Raw genomic sequence first — 22,351 nt, 5'->3', positions numbered from 1 at the left:
TTTGTTTCAGAGGAGCCATCCTGTGCGTAAAATGTGCGCGTCTCCGTAGATCCATACCATTTTAATTAGGTTTTGCGTGCACAGCATTTCATATTCAGTAACAAACATGGACACAGTCAAACCCAAGCTAGAGAAATGTCAGTTTATTGTTGTTGTTTTTTTTTTTTCAATATACAGGAATTCTTCAGACAGATAGAAATGTTTAATTCACAAATGAACTTTTGACACGGCAAAATGTCACACAAATAAAAAATGAATATATCATAAAAAAAGAACTGGTGTCCAAACGCAGGTTGAACTGATGCGTCTCTTATGTGGGTCTTGGTCTTTTTGTACTAATGCCAGATGGCTCACCGGCACTCTCAGGACCGCGTTTCCCTGATCTTACTGTTGCAGATGCTGGAGCAAGAACACAGACCGCTTGTAAGACCAACAATACACAAAGAGTCAAATAAGTAGATAAATAAAGAAATTACCAAGTTGTCTGTCAATCTCTTCCAGCTGCTTCTGGATCGCCTCCTTTCTTTGTCGATTTTGCTGCATTTCAGGAGACTTCCATTTGTTGATGTGATCATCGTGGTCCTTTACTGCCTTCTCCTCATTTGTCATGGCTTTGTGGTACTGAGAGAGCAGCTCTATCCAAAAGAAAATCTCAACTCAAAACTCAGCTTGACTGAGTGGGACAGAAAAATAAGCTTTAAAACAGGACTGTGAGAGTTTTCACCTAAGTCTTTCTTCAGAGTGTAGTATTGTTGAGGTAGAGGGGCACCAAACACTTGCAATCTGTCGATCGGTGGGGCTTTGTTCTGACGGCCTCCGAACTTGCCCTTGGCACTGACCATGTCTCCCTGTCTGGTCAGTATGGTGGGACATGGTATCCGTTTCTCCACCACCTGCAGGGGGCAACTCATTTTAGAGAACAAAGAACCACCGGCCAGTTAAGTATGGCACTGATCTGTCAGCATCACTCACCGCCTTTCTGTAGTTGGTTGCAGAGTCCAGGTCATCTAACAGAATCGTGTCTCCGAGGAGGTTTTTAAACACTGGAAAGGAAAGACAAGAATTACATTTAATCTGGTGAAAGAGGCTTAATTTCTGCTCCAGTGAGAGGAACCCCTCCCCCCCATGTGAGTTTGGATCCCAGGTGGAAACATTTACCCGAAACTCTACAGCAGTGGTGGTGGGGGGGTCATGACGGAAATGCCCCCAACAACAACAAATACTCAGAGACCCGAGAAGCTTCTAGAAAAATCATAGAAACTTTGGACCCAAAAAAAGAGGCTATGACAAACAAATAAACCGGTTAAAATGCAACAAGGTAAATCCACTGAGGGCAGCTCACCGATGTCACACTTCTCCTTTTCATCGGGGTAAATCAGCAGCTGCCTGGCACGCACCGGGTTCCCAGGGGCATCAAAAAGACTGCGGCCATTTCTTATGTGTGGCAGCGGTCTGGAAGCGGCATGAATGTTAGCCATTTAAACTCTGCTTCGATAGAAGTTGCATGAAACAATGCATGTTCACTTTGTTTAACACCAAACCAGCCTTTTAAAATGTTGTTTCAAAATGCATTTTTGCCGAACCTTTTTCCATTTTTTGGCATCTTGATGAAACAGTCTATGCATGCAAATTGTGTTGAGTCAGGAACATTATTAAATTGTTTTCCAAACTCCAAAATACTAGAGAATAAGCCATTTTTGGGTGAGATACACATGGAACAAGACAAATCAGATACAATGATTTAAACACTGAATTTAATTCACGGGAACCTTAAAAAGTGATGGGGTGCAGCATTTTCAAACTATTATACACTTTGTCTCCTCCTTCTGGCAATAAGAGCAATTACACACACACACTTTTGATTTAAAGTCACTCTCCTGACAGGTATTAATCCTCTATAAACTCGCCTTTTCCTAAAAATTGTACATTTTGATGTTTTTGGCATGAAAACCCCCTCATGGCCTTAATATTGCACAGGGGCATGATTCTACACCATTTTCTCTTTCAGTACATGAGGATCTACGAATTCTGTGAACCAGGAGTTTCAGCTTCTAGTAACTTTGTGTGGATGGATTTGAAGCCGTGTTCAGTTGGATGAGCATAGGCGCTACGGCTGCTAGCAACCGTACTCGCTAGGCTGACATACAGCAGCTAGCAGGCCATGGCTGCTCGCTTGCCCGGCAGGTTTCAAACAGTGCATCTCCATTCGTGTTAAAAGCCACAGAAGGAGAATCCCATTCTGATACTTTCACTTGCATGTGACCTCTGACTAACATTATGTTAGTTCCTCAAATGCAAAGCATCAGAACAGCCTCACCCCATGAGTAAACATGGTCTATGTAGAAGATTGAGGCTGATTTTTGCTCATGATATACTTTGTAAGACCTAAAGAAAGAAAGCAAAAAGAAAACATCTTTGCTGCACCTGTCTCCTTGTTGCACAATAATGCCGTCCAGGGGCATGACCTGCTGATTGCCCCGAGTGTCTTTGTAGATCCTCTGGGCTGCTTCTGTCGTTCTGGTGATCACGCAGTCCATGTCACCCCTGACGTGCCAGGAGATGACCCTCGCAGCTTCGTCATCCTCAACAACAGCCAGGTGGGCAACCTGCATTCAAAAGCTAAAGGGTTAAAACGCACATATACAGAACAAGCTGCATGGTGATTAAAGTGGCCATTACCGTCCCCAGAACATCCGGCCCGCTGAAGTTGTTACGGATGGAGCAGACTCTCCGAGTCATTCTCTCAAAACCTTCACATTCAGCTTTCTTCTCCTGGAGGAGTTTGTCAATGTCTGGGATCTACAGAGAATTACAAACGCACAAATGTCTTTTCCAAATAATTAAATCTGCACAGAAAAGAGTCAGGGAGAAGATTTCATGACTTACAGATAAAGGCTTCTCAATTTTCATGGTCCTTTTGTTCAACTCATCTCTGAGGCTGGCTTCTTTTTGTTTTGTAGCCATGACTTGCTCTATTACAAAAGAGATATTTTACACAGGAAACCATACACAAGAAGACACACAAATAATGCAAAACAAGGGGTATGATCGCAGCTCCATTAGTGTAGTGGTCCATTTTTCAGTCATTCTGGTATTTAATGTTAAACAGCTCTAAACATAAATCAGGGAAGCACATTGGATTAAAACAATGAGACGAGCATGTTTGACACCATCATTTTTTAAAACAAATCTTACTCATGAACAGGTCACGGAGTGCACTATATGAAATATTATGTTCTTCAATTGTAGACAAAGTACGTATGAGCTCATCTTTCTTCTTGATCAGTTCAGACACTTTTTGTTGGTTCTCGGCACCTGAAATAGAAAAAGAAAAAAACAAACACTTTGAAGATGGCTTCAAACAACTTGCTTTTAGCTGCTGAAGTTTTCAGACCTCAGTTTACAATTTATACGATGCAAAACAATGACTCATGGCGACTTGTCGGGAGCATTCACTGCATGAGAATAGTTTTGGGAGCACCTCCTATGCCAGCAGGAATGTAATGATGTGAACAGGGCAAAGAAGCCTCTTTTAAAAGTAGGCTTTTAACTTTTACTTGTACTGTACGTAAAATAAAGACTTTATATCATCAGCACATAAACCCAAAAGCATCTGCATGCCAGCCACAAAAGCAATCATAAATACTGACATGTGGTCTTACTTTTAATGCACAAACTTTTGTTTACTACACAAAAGATTCAAGTATAGACTTCAATCCCCTCCTCCCACGACTGTCCACATTAAGAGAGATTTTTATTTTTTAATACATCACTTTTATCCCAGCAGAATTGTTTTTTATAAGAAAGTTCCTACACCGAACCATTATAAAAGTGGAAGGGGAGCTCAAAAGGAAGCAGGGGCGAGGGACCAGTCGACACTTCAGGTTTGAAGAGGAGCATGTATTTGCTGCCGTTCTCGCCGGGGCTATTCTCCACGATGGCCAGCCTCTGAGGAACGGAAGGCTATAATTATCATATGTTATGATGACAAAAGAACACATGTCCTGTGGGGAATGTTACTCACAAAGATGTGGGACCTTCCGTTGTCCAAGCTCATCTGAATGCTGTTAGTTTGTCCCTCAAACAAAGGGAGGGCTTTTCTTGCATCGGAGCACGTTATAGAGACGATCACCTTCCCGTTCAGGTCCTGCCCCGCTGGATTTCCAAACGCATCCTGGAATCAATTACGGCAACTCAACGCGACTGCATACCACACTGACAGCTTTAGAGATGTATTAATCAAGTTGAAAGTATGGGATGTTCCCGCTCGTCTGCAATGGGGAAACTTTTAAAGGCTCTCGAGGGCTGAAGCTTACCATAATCTGCAGACTCATGTTCTCAACCAAGGTTCGTCTGGAGATGTCCATACTGTGGGAAACAACCGGGGCCGGAGGCTGGGAGTCGGGTCCCAGTTTGACAGGCTGATTGGCCTCGACATTTATATGGATCTGGGAGATGGAAAACAGCACTGAGGTCAGCTTAGGCTGATACTGTGCAACTACTCACTGAACATAAGGTTTTCACTGAAGGATAATGTAGAGATAATCTACATGATCATGTAAAAAAAGAGCAAGCACAACCTGTGAATAAGACATTTGATCCTCCACGAAAAACAAACACCACAAGGAATATTTGCATTTGTAATCTCATTTTCAAGAAAGACGTGAACAAATGTCACATTTGCATAGCTGATCACCAGATTCGGATTTTGCCTTTTCCACGTTTTTTGAGCCATCTGTTCGTCAAAATGTGTATTTTAGCTGACCTTCTGAGTCCATTGTGACCCAAAGATGCATCATCTCAGTTTATTTAAAAACTCCAGAAATCACATGTCATGGCTGCTGACCAGCTTTATATCTCAAGTCCTTTGGTCCTAGTTAGTTTTCCAATAAGTTAATACAATTTTAAATGAGTCCAGATGTCCACTTTCTAAACTTCCTGCCTTTCTTAATATTCCTTCTTCCTCCCCTGTGTAACTGTGCAACTTTATTGTCCTGCTGAGGCTGGAAAAAAAAAATCGCAGATTCATAATTATATACTCGTATTTTCAGATGACTGCAAAGTCTAGATTATGTTACTGCAGAGTCGTCCGTGTCTTCATTGAGATGCATCTTAAAATTAAGAAACCTCCACACTTCTACACACGTGTTAATGAGCTGGGGATCATTATCTTTAAACATTCTTTGATACGAGAACTCATAGTTGAATCAGTGACAGCAACAGAACATTGACACCAAGTCATAACACTCTCACTGCCATGCTTTTTCTGTCTTTCTAAATCTTTACCGATACATCTCCCAAGGAGATTCGATTTTGACAATTTCTTTCTCAGAGAGAGTTACTATGCTGAACTTTTAGAGGACATGAGGACGCCTTTCTGCACCTGTCACATCTATTTGGGATTTTCTTTACCACCGTGATTTATTGGAAATAATTTGAAGATCTTTTCCCAAACTCAAAGGCAACCACATGTCATCAGCACTTAATCCGATTCTCATCTCAACGACTTTGTTTTTTCATATTTCTGTCTAGTTCATCAAGGCAAGATTTCACAGAGGATCAAGTGTCTGCTAGGTCAAATGTGTTGTAAAGCAATAGGATGTACTTTCATAAAAATAAGTGCAGAAATGAGGCATGAATTCTGCATGCCGGTTGTTTTAAAGTGTCAAGAAATAACTTGCGAAGGTGTTGTGGTGCTTTGATGATATGTGCAAACCAACCTGTTTACTGCGCATGACATTGGTTTCATCAATGTTCAGTGAGAAGTGTATGACGTACTTTCCAACTTGTTCTGGGACTTTTTTATCTCTGCAGTGAAACACACAAACACAAATCTTTACAGTTTGTAAAGAAGAGATATGCGTTTTGAAGGAAAGACTCACTTCTACTGTAAATATGAAACCTAAGACAGCAGGAGGTTAGTACAACACAAAATAAAGAGTAACACAATTCCCTTTAAGCTCATTGGTCAACGTGTATCTCTGTGTTTTTCATCCCTCACTGTGTTTGTTGCCTCTACCTGGACAACCTCAATCACTGGCTAAACTAACTGCCTGCTTGTTTTTCACTTCACTTCTTCCGTAAAGTGGCACCAACAGCTAACTGTCCACAAACTCACCAAATTTTCATACTACTTGTTAAAAACCCTAAAACAAGTCGCACATTACACATATAGAGCAGATATGAGAGCGTGTTACCTGAAGTAAAAACGGTCCCTCTTGTCATTTTCCATGGGCTTACTGCACTTCAGCTCAGGGAACTGGACAAGAGATGAGGAAAATTTAACCAAGCAGATGACAGCACGGGCAAAGGCTTTAAATATCAGTCAGCCACTCACTGTCTGCGGAGATGTTGACGAATCTTCTGTCCTCACATGCATAGTTACAGCAGTTGGTTGAAATGTTGTAATTGGACTTCCTTCATCGGACACCACAACCACTGAGAAAACTGAACACACACAGCTGACATCAGTGTGCTGGATGGAGACAGCGACTGCACCGAATCCATAAATATTAACAAATTGATTCAAACATAAACCTGGGAAGGGGCCTCCAGCAAGACACTTGGCAGTGGTGTCGTACGACACTGACAGACAGACGGGTTTGGTGGGATCAGAGATGACAGTGAGGTTCACTGACGGACCTGGGATGGGTTTGTTGTTGAATGAACTCTTAAAATGCAGCTGATAGTGCCCTCTGGTGGAAGAAAATGGTATTAACGGTGCTACAGGTGATAGATGGAGCAGTCACTTTGTTCTGTTTCAGGACTTATGATGCCAATTGTGAACAGAATAAAAAACAACCTCTTTCAAACTAATTGGAAGACTTACTTTGCACCGCTCACACAATTAACCTTGAAAGAGGCTTTCCCTTCTGCGTCCACGGGTTGGGAAATAACATCTGTCATCACCTGTTACAACATGACATGCACTGTGTAATGTAATCTTCTTATGTTACAGGCCTTTCTGAAAAAGTGATGTGTTTGCGCTCCTCAGGCTCACCTGCAGACTCGGGGATGAAGACCTTATCTCTGCCACAACTCTCTTATCCGGTGAGGGATTTCCAAACTCATCGTAAAGTTGGACAGAGAACGGTGTGGGGATGCCGCGACCATTCAACACCTGCAATGTCTAAAAAACAGAGAAAAAGAAAAGAAACTCTGAGAGAAAAAACTGCAACATCACAACAGCCAGTAAGGGAAAGGTATCCAGCTGTAAGTAAAGTAAATTGATGAACAGTTTTAAAGCTGATATTTCCAATTTGAAGTCTTTCACAGGAAATTTACAGCCGAGGCTGCTCGTGATGATAGTTTTATTCTACTTGTTAAAGTAGTCTATTGCACGATTCATGCACATGTGTGTAAATGAGCAGGGCCGTGCAGCTCCCTGGCTAAACTGTTACCTCAGAGCCTTTACTTTCTTTTTTTGTTACCTGCTCAGGTTCGCCGATTAGTTTAAGCAGTGCGGGGTCTCCTGGGCTCACTTTAATATTGACCCACCCCTCATATCTGCCGTAGTGGAAGCACATCTCTCTGCTCCCGGGAGACCCCGAGTGGAAACGCAGTCCTGTCACCTCAACGGAACGGCTGCTCGGCTGTAACACACGAAGAGGAGAGCTACCGCTGTTAGTAATAATAAAAAAAAAAGTTGTCATTTTAAGTGCATGGTGAGGCAATCACAAGTTGTGTTTTTTTGCTACTCCTAAGGTTGTTTAATTAAACTAGTCTGCAAAATATCTCCAAAAAGTTGGGACGGGGCAACAAAAGACCAGAAAAGTAAGTAGTGCTACAAGTGTTAGCGGAACATTTCATGCTCCGTTGCGAATAAGATCATCTAATTCTGTCTTTATTTACATTTTACACAGCATCCCAACGTTCTTGGAACTGGGGTTTTATAAACCGCAACAAAAACGTGCTCACTACTGCTGTCATTGCATAGTTTTTACCCCAAGTTTACCTGGTCTCTAAAATTCTTAGAAACCACTTGGCAAAGCTGCTCCATATTTACTTGTTAATTTAATCTAGTAAACAGATGAATTCATAAATAATGAAAACAATCATATTACAGTTAATCTCATCAGTCTATCATAATTTTCAATCAACGTTTATAACATAAGTTATAAATAAAAAGGGGAATCACCTTAATGTGGAAACTAAGTAAATGTTACAGCCACAGAGTAAATGCAGAGGAGTGGTGAGTGGGAGTGGCCAGCATGTGCACACATTCAGCACTGCTTTGGAATGGTAACATTTAACATATTAACCACAATGCTGACCTGTGCGCCCTATTGAAAGATGTTTAATATGCATTTGTTATATAAAATATGTTTAATAAAACAGATGAGCAAGTGTATATCCAGTAAGAATTACCATTTAAATTTCCCAGGCAGGGACAGGCGAAGTTTAGTGAGCACAAAGACATTTTCTTCTTTAAGGAATGCGGCTCACCCTCTCAGACAGAGGAGAAAAATGCATTGCCCTTTGACTCTCGTAGGCTTTTACCCATCTGTGTTAAGTTTTATTGCCTCGTTTGCTTTCTTATGCACTTTCTTATGGTCTGGCGGTGGACAAGATAACTGGAGGTGAAGAGGTCACGGCGTAGTAGAACAGCCACTTAAAGTGATAGTTCGGAGTAGATTCACCCTAGGGTCATTTGAACCGTGACATCCAGCCAAGTAGCCCACCAGAAGTTTTTTCGATCTTGGCTGAACATCAGCTGAGTTACTGAGTTATCCCGAATAGCTTAGTACAAGCGCTAACGGACCCTGGCAGTATCTCCAAAATTACCACACTAAAAATCACATGCCATGACACCAAACTCCTACAGTAGTACAAATTTGGTCTGTACTCACCAAACGATGCATTTGGAAGTTTGAAAATATTCCAGGAGTTTATTATTATCAACACAAGCCTGATAGCTTCTCTGCTGCTAAAGCTGCGTCGACGTCACTTCCTTGATCTGGGAGCTTCAAAGTAAGATGAGGGTTGATCTACTACTGTAGACAACAAAGTATATGCTATATTCTACATGATTTTTTATGAATTTTTATGTTGTAGAGTTGTGAATTTATTTTATCAATGGAGAAATTGAGCAACCTTGCTTTGTTGTCTACAGTAGTAGATCAACCTTCATCTTATTTTGAAGCTCCCAGATCAAGGACGTGACGTCGACGCAGCTTTAGCAGCAGAGAAGCTATCAGGCTTGTGTTGATAATAATAAACTCCTGGACTATTTTCAAACTTCCAAATGCATCATTTTGTGAGTACAGACCATATTTGTACTACTGTAGGAGTTTGGTTCATGGCATGTGATTTTAGTGTGGTAATTTTGGAGATACTGCCAGGGTCTGTTAGTGCTTGTACTAAGCTATTCTGGATAACTCAGTAACTCAGCTGATGTTCAGCCAATATCGAAAATACTTCGGGTGGGCTACTTGGCTGGATGTCACGGTTCAAATGACCCTAGGGTGAATCTACTCCGAACTATCACTTTAAGTCGGCCTTACTGACAAAACTGACCCCCAAAAATAATATTTACACTTTCAACTTTTAAATAAAGATGAATAAAATATTACCATTGCATTCAGTGAACATTAACATTGTGTAGCCGACAGTGTTTTCATTTCTTAATGGAAAGTTTCCTGTTAAAAGTGAGAGTCTCTCCTCACCTGCCATGTGTACTGGATGGCTGATTTGTCGAGGCCCTCGGCTTTCAGAGTAATGTGATCCACACAGGCAGGGGTGAGCTTCTGGGTCACATTGTCAAACTGGTCCACAAGCTCCAAGACTGTTTAATACAAGTGTTGCATTTCAAACAGTGTAATCATAAACAAACAAAAAAAAAAAAATGGAATTTTGAGTGATTGGATCTAAACTCACTGATGTGTCCTGATAGGGTTTCACCAAGCTTCAGTGTGCTCTGGGGCAGAGTTGCTTTTAGCTGCTTTGGTTCATCTGGACAGGGGCTGAAAACAAGCACGGCCACAGACTTTAAAAAAAAAAAAAAAACACGCAGGCAGTTTACATGAACACACATACAGTGTTTTAATTTTCTCCAGTTAGATCCAAGGACTCAGGTCAGCTGGTCCAGTCCAGAGTCCAGACTAAACATGGAGAAGCAGCATTTAGCTGTTATGCTGCAAATAAGTGGAACAAACTGCCAGTGGAGATTAAACTTTCACCAAATGTAGACATTTTTAAATCCAGGTTAAAAACATTTCTTTTCTCATGTGTCTATGCATGAAATATCTTTTAACTTATCTAGACTGTTGCCTGATTTTAATTCATTTAAATGATTTTATTTGTTTCTCTTTATATTATTTTATGTATTTTTAATGCTTCTTCCACTCCCTACTGCTATGCTTTTATTTTATGTAAAGCACTTTGAACTGTTTGTACATGAAATGTGCTATACAAATAAATTTGATTTGATTTGATTTGATTTGATTAGAAGAGAAAGATGCAACAAAATCCTCCTATGAGAGATGATACTTTTGTTCCCTGTTCTGGTAAATTTATAGAGGACAAAAAAAACAAGTTAACTTGTGAGTTTTACAGATGCAAATACAGGGATAGGTAAGACGTTCTTCTTTGCATTCATTCCTTTCACTGAGCTCGGAGGCTGTAACAGTGTGACTTCATGTTCAGTGTATTGTTCCGAGACTGTAAAACTGCAAACAGCAAATCACACATTTTAGAGTTCACTTCGTGGCTTACACAATCGTGAAGGAGAAGGACACACTCTGGTGTTGGTAGGACACCTGGCAGAAGCGTTCTTCCTGCACCTGAGCGGGCACCTGTACATCAGGCAGGCTCCCATGGGCCAATTCTGTCCGATCTACGACTCCTGTCCAGTTAACCTTAGAGGCAGTCAGTGTGGATCAGTTTAAATACAAAGACCAGGGTGTGATCATTGTGTGTCATTATCAAAACCAAATCGGTTGAAAAGTCACTCTGACGTTTACAGAACGGCTTAATGGAACATTATATGACAAACCTTTATCATGGAAGCTATTTCAGCAGTGAGTGGCACCTCTCTGCCCGACTCATCAAACAGCTTGTAGAACAGGTTCTGCACCACTCCGCCAGCTTGCCACTCGATCTTTTCATTGTTCTCCAGCACCAGACGATTATCATCCTCAGAGTAGAGCTTCATCATCGAGACTTGACTGCTGGGCAAGACTTTCAGCTTGGCCAGGTACGGCCGTATGTGCTTCTGATTCTAACAGAAAAAAAGAGAAGATGGAAACGCTGCAAGCAAACATTAACACCAGGGAGCGCCCAGCTGAACATTTTTCTTTGACTTACAGGCATGTCAAATTTCACTTTGAGCGTTTGTGGTTCTCCGTTGACTATCTTCAGCTTTATGGGCTTTGTCTCAAGCTTGCCGGCTCCCGTGCTGCTGCAGTCTGCCGTAGCCACCGGAAGCCCCTGAATCTGAAAATGATCACAGGAAAAGACTTGTTCACTGAAATTAAATCAAAATGCTGACAAACATGAACGTGTCTTTCATTTCAAGCTTTAATGTTTCAAGCTGAGAGTCTCAAAACGTACAGGAAACTGAGAGCACTCATCCTCTTGCTGAACCAGATGGTCTGTTCAAACAAGATTCAGGCTTCTCCTAAGTGGATCCAGCAGTTGTAACTATGATTACTCAAAACGAGTGCTGCTTTACACAGGCTGGCTTATTTCCCAACAAATGCAGCCCCATACCTGGCAGAAAACTGACTGTTTGGGGTTGGCAGTGATGTTTCCGGCCTCATCGTGAATTTCCACCTCAAAAATGGCCGGGTTTCCATTCTCGACTGCGACTTCCGACTTCACATGAAGGGAATGTGGATTACCTGGAAGATAAATATTACAGCGTTCCATAGCACGAACAGACAAACAGAGAGGACATGGGACTGTAGTCCGTTTGACCCGTAAACAGCTTGGTTTTTCGATCTAAACTAATTATAAAGCGTGACACTGTTCCAGCCATTTTCCTAAGAGAGACTGTGACTACGAACAGGGATGTTTCTATGTAACTGGTCCTTAGGGATAAAGTTAATCACTGAGCACAAACAGATCATTAAGGCGGGTTTATACTAAACAAGAGTCTTAATTTTGGCTTTGGGAATTGGCAAAAATGTTCAAAAGAATTAATGCACAAAGGGCAAACGTCTGGGGCCTCTGGGCTGAGGCCACATAGTCATGTAGCAACAAATGAGCTTGGCTTCCGTAGATTCTGCTTATCACAAGTGGTGAAGGTCTTATGGGAGGGACACACACACACACACACACGCACACACACGCACTGAACAAAGTTAAGGCACTGTTTAACCAACAGGTGTTTTGAGAACTAAATGCTGGAGACACAACTAGGATTTCTTGCTATTTTCTTATTTTTTCGTCTTAAAACAAAAAAAAACAAAACATGATTTGTTCGCATTTTGCAGAGTTGTTATTATCACTTTCTCAGCGAACTGTCACAATCAACATTTGCACGGATTCGTCAAAATTTTAAATCGATGTAAAAGATCACAGTGAAACTGGCGGTTGAAAAGAAACTTGTGCGGTTTTTGGAGGATGGAGGGATATTACAGCAGATTTTGTTGGAATTTTTCTGTTGCCGTCGCTGCCCAAAACCCATTTTTTGAAGTCAACGCTACAACGTTTTGATGAAAATACTTGAACAGCTGGATCAGATCAAATGGATCTGAATTTGCTCAGTAAAAGCAAAATGCCATTAGGGGCTCTTGAAACAGTTTCTTGGGTTTTCTTGAAACGTGTGGGGGTACGTTGACGCGATGAGGGGCAGAAACAGAGCAGCAGCGAAGCTAAACTGATCTCTGATGGACAGTTTGGCTTTGTTGACCTTAAAAGAGTTAAGGTTAATTTTTTGAGTTGCATGCAATTATGCAATATTTTGGGCCTTTATTGTAATTGTACTGAACTGTGAAACTTGGGACTCGTGCAACTCCACACTACAAACACTAATTTGTACGACTGTAAGTATACTCTGGGTATGCATTTCTCTTTCATTAATACTGCACCATGAAAGAACACGGCGTCCTTATGGGACAGGTTAACACACAGAAGCCCAGGAGCTCTATAGAATGGGTGGGTTCCACATGCATTGTAGAAGCCAGAGCCAATCTCGCCCAAATAATGACTTCAACCAGAGCTGTCTGACATCTGACACATTCGCCTGCCTGTTTTCTCTCTTACAAAGCAAGGTTTTTGGCTCCAATATCTGTGATGTGGATTAACTGATGAATCTATGAATTCATGTAATCAGATATATAAAAAAAAAAAAAAGAAATGAGTCCAACTTTCCAAAGTTTACTATTCAGACTTTTTTTTTCATCAACAGTAAGAAATCAAAACAAGTATTTTATTCAAGTATTCTCAAAGAAAACGCATCCATTCGAGCAATTAACTAGTCATCAAATGTTGTAAATTATAGATAAAAGCAGCCTTACCGGGAAGAAGGCTGATCATGAAAGTCTGATTGTCTTGTGTCAGTCCAGGCAGCGTCACGCACAGGTCGTAACTCTGCAACACAAAAAAATAACAACAAAAGCAGCAGGCCGGCTCTTAGTTAGCGGGTTTCAGGTAAAACACGTATATACTCTCGACTATCAATTTCCAACAACTTTTCTTGTTGACAAGTTTAATCTTATATAAATCTTGTATTTTTTCTAACCTCGGATTGCTGATAATTCTGGACTTTTCCTTTTGCTTTGACGCCTTTGATCAACCACCCTTTTCCGCTGCTGTTGAATGTCTCGAAACTCAACTCCAGGCCACTACAAAATAAACAAAAGAAAATCTATTACATTGAATTCATTTCATTATACTTTACTGCTGAAAGGGAAATCATATTATTGCAGTGTGAATTATTGCGGAAAAAAAAAAGAAAAAATAATGGAGTATAAGTTGGAATTGTAAGCAGCGAGAAGAGTGTGGTCTCTGTAGACAACGCTTAAAGGGAACTCACAGCCAACCGTTCAACATCTCGGGTACCGAGACACTCGTTCCCAGTTACGTGGCCAGCATTACATCATCTGTTCTTAACAAGTACTACAAATCCTCCTCCTTCACTGTGACCTCTCTGTCTGCAATGATAGTCTGAGAGCCGGGTACAGAGGTGTTAAGAGTCTGCAATAAGTTCCTGCAGCCATGTCTCTGAGAAAACTGCATTTTTCAAAATCTCTGCTGTGTATCTGGCAGCTCTCCAATCACGTCCATTTCCTATCTGCTCTTAGCCACAATGAACAAGGGAAGAAATGATGTGAAATTCTTCCTGCTTTCTCTCCATTTTCCTCCTACTCCACATCTGTGACGCCTCCTCTTTAATTCATCAGGATTTATGACCTTATAATGGGAAAAAAGACATCTAAATTTACAGCGGATGTGACCCACCTGCATTTGAGGTCCGGTTGGAGTTGGGGAGGAGGTGCGGTCGGGTTGCCGTAATGATCTTTCATGTGCAGAGGTATGTTGAATGGCACTCCCACGCGAACGGAGGGGCTCACTGCCCCCAGAGTGAAGCTGTCTGCTTTACCCTCTGAGGCAGATAAAAGAGGCAGAGTTGTCTTGTTTGAGGGACTCAGGAAGGACGACAAACACAATAAATACTGCAAACTCAGGAGTTCCGTTTACCTTTGATGGTAAACTTGAGTACGTAGCTCGGAAGTTGTTGACCATGGAGGGTTGTTTTGCCCTCATTTACTAAGGTGAATAGAGTCAGCGTGTACTTTCCCAAGACAGCCAGAGACTCTGGGAAGGATGAGAAGTTTGCTCATGTGATCATTAAGCTGACAAAAATCAGGATGTCCGAGACAAATGGAAAAAAAAAAAACTTACCAATTTTTTTGAACCAGTATCCACTGTATCTGCTGTTCGATACATAAGGAGCAACACAACTGACAACCACGCAGTCTTTTTTAGGACCTATGTATGAAAGCAAAAAGTAAAAACATACACAGTAATTCTTCGAACCATTGAACAGCTCTCCACCTCAGTCAATTTAATACTTCTATAATGCAGTTCTTAGAAATCCAACTGTGTGTCCAACTAGTTCAAGAAAATCTCTGAAATGGATTGTGTTTCCTTACAGAAACAGAAGATCTTACCATGAGCGACTACTTTGAGTCCAACATTCATTTTCATCCCCATCCCTGTCCCCCATGTGTTTATCCTGGACATCGGGTCTCCCTTCCTGTTCAGAATATCAACTCTGAGGGGCCCTGAAATTATGCGACACAGAAAACATATGTGAGCTTAGGGCTTTCCTAAAATAAAATGATAACTGTCACATTAAACAGTCCAGCACCTCACCTAAAGGAGTCCCTGCAGGACAAACGTCATCCTGTGGCCAAGAGTTACCGTCTGGCCAGTCCACGTTCAGCTTCTCTGGGAGCCTGGATTGGACAAATGCAATTTACAAAGTCACAATAGGCTTTAATTACAACTTCTAATGGCAGCCCTTTCATAATCACTGATTCACATTTAAATACACCATAAATATAGAAACGTGATATTTCCCGACTGTTTACCACTTGTCAAGCTCATTCTCGATGTATGACTTGATGGCTTCATCGGTAGCGGCCCTGTCAATCTTGGAGATGGGCATGATCTTGGTCGTCCCATAAAGTGCTTCAGGCTCCTAACAAAGAGAGTTGTTGGTCAGTTTTAGACTGAACTGCAATGAGAGTGATGTTCAGTGATGAAGCACCAATCTGCACTGGAAAAACAGATGATGCTGGAACTTTAGTTTGGTGCAGGTCCAATGAAACATTTAAGGATAACTGAGAAGATTTTTTTTTTAAAACGACGAGCTGAGGTCATTTTTCAGGATGAAAAAGCTTCACATCAACTCAATGGCATGTCCAGCAAACAGTCAGGATCTCAATACAATTGAAAATATATATTTCATCCGTCAGCTGCGATATAAGAAAGTGGGGACTTGAAGAATATTCATTTTTATTAGGGAACTGTGACTTTTTTGTTTCACACTTTCATCATTTATTTTCTGATTATGGAGAGAAAAAAGAAAAAATGACATTTCAATTAAAAAATGTTTTAGGCGTGTTTTATAAAGCAAGAGTACAAAATATAAAAGCTAAATGAACTTCCTTCAAGTGTGCTGACTCCATCATTTCTGCTGGAGGCTATCAACCTCGGCCCATCTGCAGCTGTTAGCATCGATATTTGCATACAACAACTTTTCAAGGAACATATAAATACATTTTGTTGGTTCATTTTTCTTTCTTCTTCCACTACGGTGCATGATGGTCAACATATAGTTTATCAGATTATCTACTGTTCAATCTGATTAGATTACGGATTATCAGATTAGATCACATGTAATATGGAGTGTGTTGCATCTCCGTCTCTCAAACGCAGCAGACACAGGCCCAAACCATAATGCTACGAGTCGAAACACTTTTTGGCCACTTTTTGCCTGACAAGAATTTCACCGAACATGCAATTGTTGATTTTGACATACTTTTGCCACTTACGTGTTTGCACCGTTGGATTATGTTTTTACACAACAGATAAATAACCACGAGCAATCTTTTTTCTCAGATTCTTTTTTATATATAAAGTTAGCTTTAATAAAATATCAAGTCTACTTCACTTTAACAGATTTACTAGTTAAAACTCAAACAGAAATTTCCTTTAAACTAAAGACAATTGACACTGTAGTTTTATGAGTTTCACAAATTTAACCAATTTAGATCCTGTCTTACTCTTTTTATTTCCACTTGTCCTCCTGTGGCAAAGACGTCTCCCTTACAGCAGACGTCATATCCATACAGCAGAAACCGAACCACAGTGCCGTGATAAATGGGCACCGTTCTATGAGACTTCACCTGCACGAAAACACCAAGAATACTGAAGGAACGACTTGAAATAAAGAATGATAAATATATACATATACATATGGAATATTAAGAAACACATAATGGAGAAATTCTCACAAGTTGGCCTTCTTTGTATATCTTGCCGTCCCATTCAATGGATGAGAACGTATTCCAGGGATGCTGCATTTTCTTGCTTAACTCTAATCGTGTTATGGTCTCCTTGTAGCCCCGAAACTTCACCTGCTTGTCATGCTTGTTGTGACAGTTTTGAAGCCACTCCAGGAACTTCTTCTGAATGTCTCCTCTTTTTGAGTGTTTCTGTTGCAGAGCAAAGCAAATCTTAAAAAGGTACGACTTTTGACTGCTACGAAGCCTCTAAAACAAGTCTCTGTGGTAGAAAAGCAACATAGCTGACAAACTAAAACTGTGACTTTGTAAATAAGACCGGAAAAACACGAGAATCCAACATGGAACCAATGTTTTGGTTTTTTTTGCTGAATGTGGCTTGAATGAATCTGTCAACAGTGCTGTACTTCTTAAGGCACCTTATCTGGGGGGTTTTGCAGTGGCAGATGGAATTCCTTTGACACCGCTCTTTCCTCTGCTACACTCTCGCTCACTTGGGAAATTCAACATATCATATTCAACATATATATTCAACATCAATGATGGGCTTACTTATTGCATCTAAAACATTTATAGTGGCTGAATATTGTCAGTCAGTTGTTTCTGAGCTATATCTAGGCACCTTGATCACAGATGGAGGTAGCTGCAGAACTGTTCCCTTCCTGCTGATGCTATCAATAATAAATATAAACAAAAATATAAGGAGAGTAATCTTTAATGCAATTATATTCTTAATTTCCAAATATGCATCCATCTAATTTATCAAATGTTCGGCTGCAATGTATTCCTATCATCAACGAGTCAGAGGGAAATGCAGGTTGGTTACCTGTACGTTACCAATGGGAGTGAAGATGGTGTCCTTGTTCCTCAGTTTCAGCTCAAGTTCCATGAACTGGAGCTTACTTGTAGAGACCTGGAATTTGTCATCAGTGAAAAGTACCCCTGAAAAACGACTGAAACACTCTGCAGGTAATGGTTCTTTAATGCGGCGGGAGCACCAGTCAAACCTTGAACACATGGGCAGAACAACACAAGAAAAACAAATCAAAGTGAAGGAATAGTTAGATGTTTTGAACAAAGGCTTATTTTTCTCCCTTGCTGAGATACACCAAAGAAGTATCACTGTTATAAAACATGGAGCTAGCCAAAAGATGACAAGCAAGTAGCCGGCAAGAGGATACCGTTAACCTGGCTCTGTTTAAAGCTTAAACCCAAGGATCCGAGGAACACTAAAAAAAATCCACAGCCATGCTGGTGCGGCTCCACTCTGTACTGCACTGCTTCTATTTCATGCTAAATGCTTACAATCATAACATTAACACAACAATATTTGGTAGGTGTAGGTGACAGAAGAATATGTCATACTAATTCTGAATACAAACCCTTCCAAAAGGGTGTTTCTAAATACTCACAGCGCTCAATCCCAAACAAAATTTGTTAGACACAACACACAAGAACACAGAGACTCCCCCATATCTCCGTATTCTCCGTAGCCCTGGCTCTGGCAGACGTCTAACGTGGCCTGTTTCCAACCCCTGTAAACCTGTAAACCACCCTGTCATTAACTAATAAATCAGTACTTACTCAGACACTGTGGTGTAAGGGATGAGCCGCCCATTCCAAAAACATTCAAAGATGTCCCTCTTGCCCCTTGCCTGATTCTGGGCGGCAGGCTCATTTTCACAATCATCGTCATCACCGACAGAAGCTGGAAAACAAAACAAGATCCACACTGAACCTCAAGCTGTAACATGCCGTGTCCTAAAGTCTATTCAGTGTGTCAATTCTGAATACCTTGAGCAGCACTTGGATCTTTGGGGTAAGTCTCTCTGTCATAGAGGAAGGGATGATACCGAATGATCCCCTCCACTGTGCCACCGTCCGGCCCAACGGAGGCCCTGAACTCAAATGTGTCTACAGCGGCATTGATGTACAGGGTCTGCATGTCATTTACCACTTCCCTGAGATGTATTGCGTGGGGGAATTTAGGGGGCTTCTCCCGCAAAGTGAGCTGATCAAAAATGAGAAAGGCAAATATCTATGGTGAAGATACACTGCATCTAACTACGAGCAGTAAGGACAATGACTGCTCACTGATTAAATACAGAGCCTCACCAGAAAGTCAATTTTCTGGAAATTGTCTGAACCTGGAGAGGCACGTCTCATGTCATTTCCATTGACTCCATGAATGTAATAGTGATAAATGTGCCTGGAATATAGAAATAACACTATTATATTAATATGACATCTATTACCGCAGAAGACTTAAGACAACACATGTTGTGGGTGAGTGAGCTCACGCTAGCTCTGTAGCCAATTTATCGAAATGGTTTAACAGGTAGGTGATGTGGTCAGGCTTGACTCCCGTAATCACGACCGCAGTGAAGCTTTCCTTCCCAGACTCCTCAGCGATGATGGAACGGAGGAAGCCCTCATCAAGTGCCACGTGCGACGAGTCGCAGGGCTGCGACATCACACAGAAGAGCAAAGTGACCCGATCAACATCACAGTCGCCTTGCTTTTAACAGAGTTACATTTCTTGGTGTGGACAGAAACTACTAAAAAAACGACACGTACCTTCCTGTTTAAAATGGTTCCCTTGTAAACGTCCTCATTGTTCTCCTCTTTTCTCTCAAATTCCTCTTTTGACAGAATCAGCTCATGGACATCTGGAGAGGTTGCTGGTTTGGTGATCATCTAATGGTTTACAAAGGATCCTTTTATTCTTTTGCATCAACATCACTTTATTCTGTAGATTTCTTGGACTTAATAGAGACCTCTTAGAATCTGAAAATTCTGAAATCCAACTTGTTCACTTTACCTTCTGAGAAGAGATGCATATAATAAAGATTCGACTGCAGTACTACACTAAAGAACCAGGTTTAAAATTCAGGTAAAGGAACATCTTGGTGCGGGGGTTATCTGTATATCCACCAACGGAAACTTAAAGCTTCGAAGATAAAGCTGATCACTCTTTTGCAAAGTCTCCATAGAGTGAGTGGTTCTTTGCAACGTTTCAGGCTTTGACAGGACAGTTTTTCAGGTAACACTCCTCATTAAATGGAACAAGATTTCAGCTAAGACTTTTCTCTTCGGCTCAAGCTTAGTCAACTGTTTGAAGGCAGCCTTAGTTTAATTAAAAGGAAATCTAATCTCTCTCTTGATTATATCTGTTTTGTGTAACATCCATTCACACTAACATCATCATAGTAACAGTATTTTGTTCTCCTACTCTCTGACACTGCTCGTTTTCACTTTTTTAGCCTGCTAAGTTCATTGAAAATACATCATTTTGTGGTTGTTCGTGTCGTAACAGGTCATTACAATAATCTTTGCAACTTTCGTAACACAAAATTTGTAAAAGGTTTCAACAAACACTCGCCTTGACTGAGTCCCCGATGAAGAAAGCAGCGTTTTTCCCTCCAACTCCAAAGTAGGATATGTCACTGTTGAGACTGCGAGGCACATAACCGGGCCGAACGTATCCCTCTCTCTGACTGGAGTGAAAGAAAAGAGAAAAAGGTAACCTTCATTTAGGTCTGTTCAAGTGAAATATATCGTATTGAGCGCAAAAGCTTAGAGAGCGAACCTTTCAAATGTGTCATTTTTCCTCAAGAATTTAGAGAGTCTGTACACTGCCCAGTTATTGAGCTGCTTGGACGTCATCCCGCGCCCATTATCGAGCACGACGATCGCAGGTTTCCCAACAGTTTTGTCAAGCAGCTGGTAAACGGACACCGCAACCAATCAGAAAAAACAATCGCAGACACGTCATCAATATCAAAATAGCGTACAAACAAATAACTGTAGAACCAACCGTCCGTATCTCTATTTGCCTCCCTCCTTTGTTTGTGGCCGTGGCTGAAAGAGAGTTGTCCACCAGCTCAGCGAGAGCATAGGCTGGAAAAGGAAAACAAAGACAGCTAAAAGCAGAAAGAGTTATCTCTGTGGATTAATGTCCGTCTCCGTTTAAGGGGGCGTCACTTCGATAATGTAAACACTTACGTAATGATTCCTTGCCATCGGCGTAGTACTCAAACGTCCCACACTGGATCAGTGTATCATAATGTGGCACGAACAAGATGTCCTCCTTTGTTGCAGCTGGCAGAGCCTGACCTTCATGCTGCAGCATGTAGAGGGTGGTGCTGCTCTGAAGCTTCTCTGATGTAAATGAGTAGATAAGCACGTACATAAATAAACACATTTCCAGATTGTAACCTGTCTGTTTCCTATTGAGAATTTACTGCGCGATATTGTTGACTTCTGTACCAAATCTTACCCACCAAATGTGTCATAATCGATCACTGTTCTGTCAGTCGTGACCAGCACAAAGGTCTGATGTAAACTGATAGAAAATATCTGTAAAAAAAAAAAAAAAAAAGGAAAAGAAAACGTCAGCTGAGATATTTCAAAGTTTTCTGACACTGTAAAAGATAAATCGGAGTCATCTGTAAGAGGAAGGGAGGGAAGGGGTAGGCTAAGCTTTGAGAGGTGTCATTCTGTCCATCAAAGTAACAAAAAGCCACATCTCGAAAGATATTCGCAGATATCTGTTCAGCAAATAAATCCGGATAAAACAGGAGAAACAACCAAATGTTTTTCCAGTAGGGTTTCCTGAAATGAAACGTTTTTAACACTTCAGTCACTAAATGTTTAATGTAAACACTGTTGCGTGCGTGCTGAGAGGCTGGGCATGGCGTGCAACATGACTGTTTGCATTTACAGCCACTTTACTCACAGGTGCATGCTTGCATAACCTCAAACGGGCCTTCAAAAGACACACCCAACTGCCACACACAAATGAATGTGTTTTCTAACTTTAGTGGTAAAAATGAAAATGAATGAAAGATCAACAACATAATGAAATCCAAATGTTCTGTGTTAACATCATAATACACTGAATGCTGCCTTCCTCCTGCTCTCTTCCTTTCCACGAGGTAAAGAAAAGTAGTAACACCTGTAATGGCAAAATTCAATGTCTGCAAACCATTTGTCTCTTAATTAACACCCAGACAATAATTGTATTAGACTATTTATCTTTTAATGATCAACGAGACCAAATCCCACACCCCTCTCCAAAGTGTGAGACTTTCCCCCAGGGGGCGTGAAGAATACACACCTGAAAGAACAAAGCCCCTTCCTCCTGTATAAATGCTTTTGATTTCCTTTGTCCTGGGTCTTTCTTCACCATGAACGCTGACTGGTGTTGACTGACCTCTTTTGCAGAAGAAAATAAACACGTGGCCGGCCACAAGAAACATTGAAAGGTCTCTATTTCACTTCTCATCAGGTGTAATAGGAAGGTAAGCAAACCTTAATAGGGAGTTCAGAGAAAACTTCCACGACACACCACAGAGGATTGCTCACATTAAAAG

At 41.1% G+C, this 22,351-nt stretch overlaps 1 protein-coding gene across 1 annotated transcript in view; it reads right to left on the bottom strand.

The window, feature by feature from the left end:
• Positions 1-128: 128 nt before the first annotated feature.
• smchd1 (structural maintenance of chromosomes flexible hinge domain containing 1) overlaps positions 129-22,351 on the bottom strand; it is a 27,139-nt gene continuing 4,916 nt past the window's right edge. Inside the window, exons 2-47 of the mRNA XM_075452935.1 lie at positions 21,260-21,335; positions 20,982-21,137; positions 20,794-20,876; positions 20,566-20,699; positions 20,359-20,473; positions 19,554-19,673; positions 19,277-19,440; positions 19,092-19,185; positions 18,771-18,987; positions 18,561-18,684; positions 17,803-17,983; positions 16,968-17,168; positions 16,737-16,859; positions 15,540-15,649; positions 15,322-15,404; positions 15,117-15,230; positions 14,848-14,934; positions 14,644-14,760; positions 14,404-14,548; positions 13,685-13,787; positions 13,461-13,533; positions 11,710-11,840; positions 11,305-11,433; positions 10,994-11,218; positions 10,714-10,856; positions 9,877-9,962; positions 9,666-9,784; positions 7,431-7,592; positions 7,001-7,129; positions 6,830-6,909; positions 6,538-6,695; positions 6,338-6,447; positions 6,198-6,259; positions 5,721-5,808; positions 4,317-4,448; positions 4,025-4,174; positions 3,822-3,948; positions 3,196-3,315; positions 2,887-2,972; positions 2,680-2,799; positions 2,425-2,606; positions 1,343-1,452; positions 973-1,043; positions 725-893; positions 477-635; positions 129-399 (exon numbers count right to left, since the gene is read on the bottom strand). Of these exons, the coding sequence (XP_075309050.1) occupies positions 311-399; positions 477-635; positions 725-893; positions 973-1,043; positions 1,343-1,452; positions 2,425-2,606; positions 2,680-2,799; positions 2,887-2,972; positions 3,196-3,315; positions 3,822-3,948; positions 4,025-4,174; positions 4,317-4,448; positions 5,721-5,808; positions 6,198-6,259; positions 6,338-6,447; positions 6,538-6,695; positions 6,830-6,909; positions 7,001-7,129; positions 7,431-7,592; positions 9,666-9,784; positions 9,877-9,962; positions 10,714-10,856; positions 10,994-11,218; positions 11,305-11,433; positions 11,710-11,840; positions 13,461-13,533; positions 13,685-13,787; positions 14,404-14,548; positions 14,644-14,760; positions 14,848-14,934; positions 15,117-15,230; positions 15,322-15,404; positions 15,540-15,649; positions 16,737-16,859; positions 16,968-17,168; positions 17,803-17,983; positions 18,561-18,684; positions 18,771-18,987; positions 19,092-19,185; positions 19,277-19,440; positions 19,554-19,673; positions 20,359-20,473; positions 20,566-20,699; positions 20,794-20,876; positions 20,982-21,137; positions 21,260-21,335 (5,757 nt within the window). The 3' untranslated portion in view covers positions 129-310. The remainder of the gene's footprint in view (positions 400-476; positions 636-724; positions 894-972; positions 1,044-1,342; positions 1,453-2,424; positions 2,607-2,679; positions 2,800-2,886; positions 2,973-3,195; positions 3,316-3,821; positions 3,949-4,024; positions 4,175-4,316; positions 4,449-5,720; positions 5,809-6,197; positions 6,260-6,337; positions 6,448-6,537; positions 6,696-6,829; positions 6,910-7,000; positions 7,130-7,430; positions 7,593-9,665; positions 9,785-9,876; positions 9,963-10,713; positions 10,857-10,993; positions 11,219-11,304; positions 11,434-11,709; positions 11,841-13,460; positions 13,534-13,684; positions 13,788-14,403; positions 14,549-14,643; positions 14,761-14,847; positions 14,935-15,116; positions 15,231-15,321; positions 15,405-15,539; positions 15,650-16,736; positions 16,860-16,967; positions 17,169-17,802; positions 17,984-18,560; positions 18,685-18,770; positions 18,988-19,091; positions 19,186-19,276; positions 19,441-19,553; positions 19,674-20,358; positions 20,474-20,565; positions 20,700-20,793; positions 20,877-20,981; positions 21,138-21,259; positions 21,336-22,351) is intronic.

This window comes from Odontesthes bonariensis, chromosome 20, assembly GCF_027942865.1.
Source record: "Odontesthes bonariensis isolate fOdoBon6 chromosome 20, fOdoBon6.hap1, whole genome shotgun sequence".
NCBI lineage: Eukaryota > Metazoa > Chordata > Actinopteri > Atheriniformes > Atherinopsidae > Odontesthes > Odontesthes bonariensis.
The sequence above is the reverse complement of the archived record's forward strand: the minus strand, read 5'-3'. Positions and strand labels throughout refer to the sequence as shown.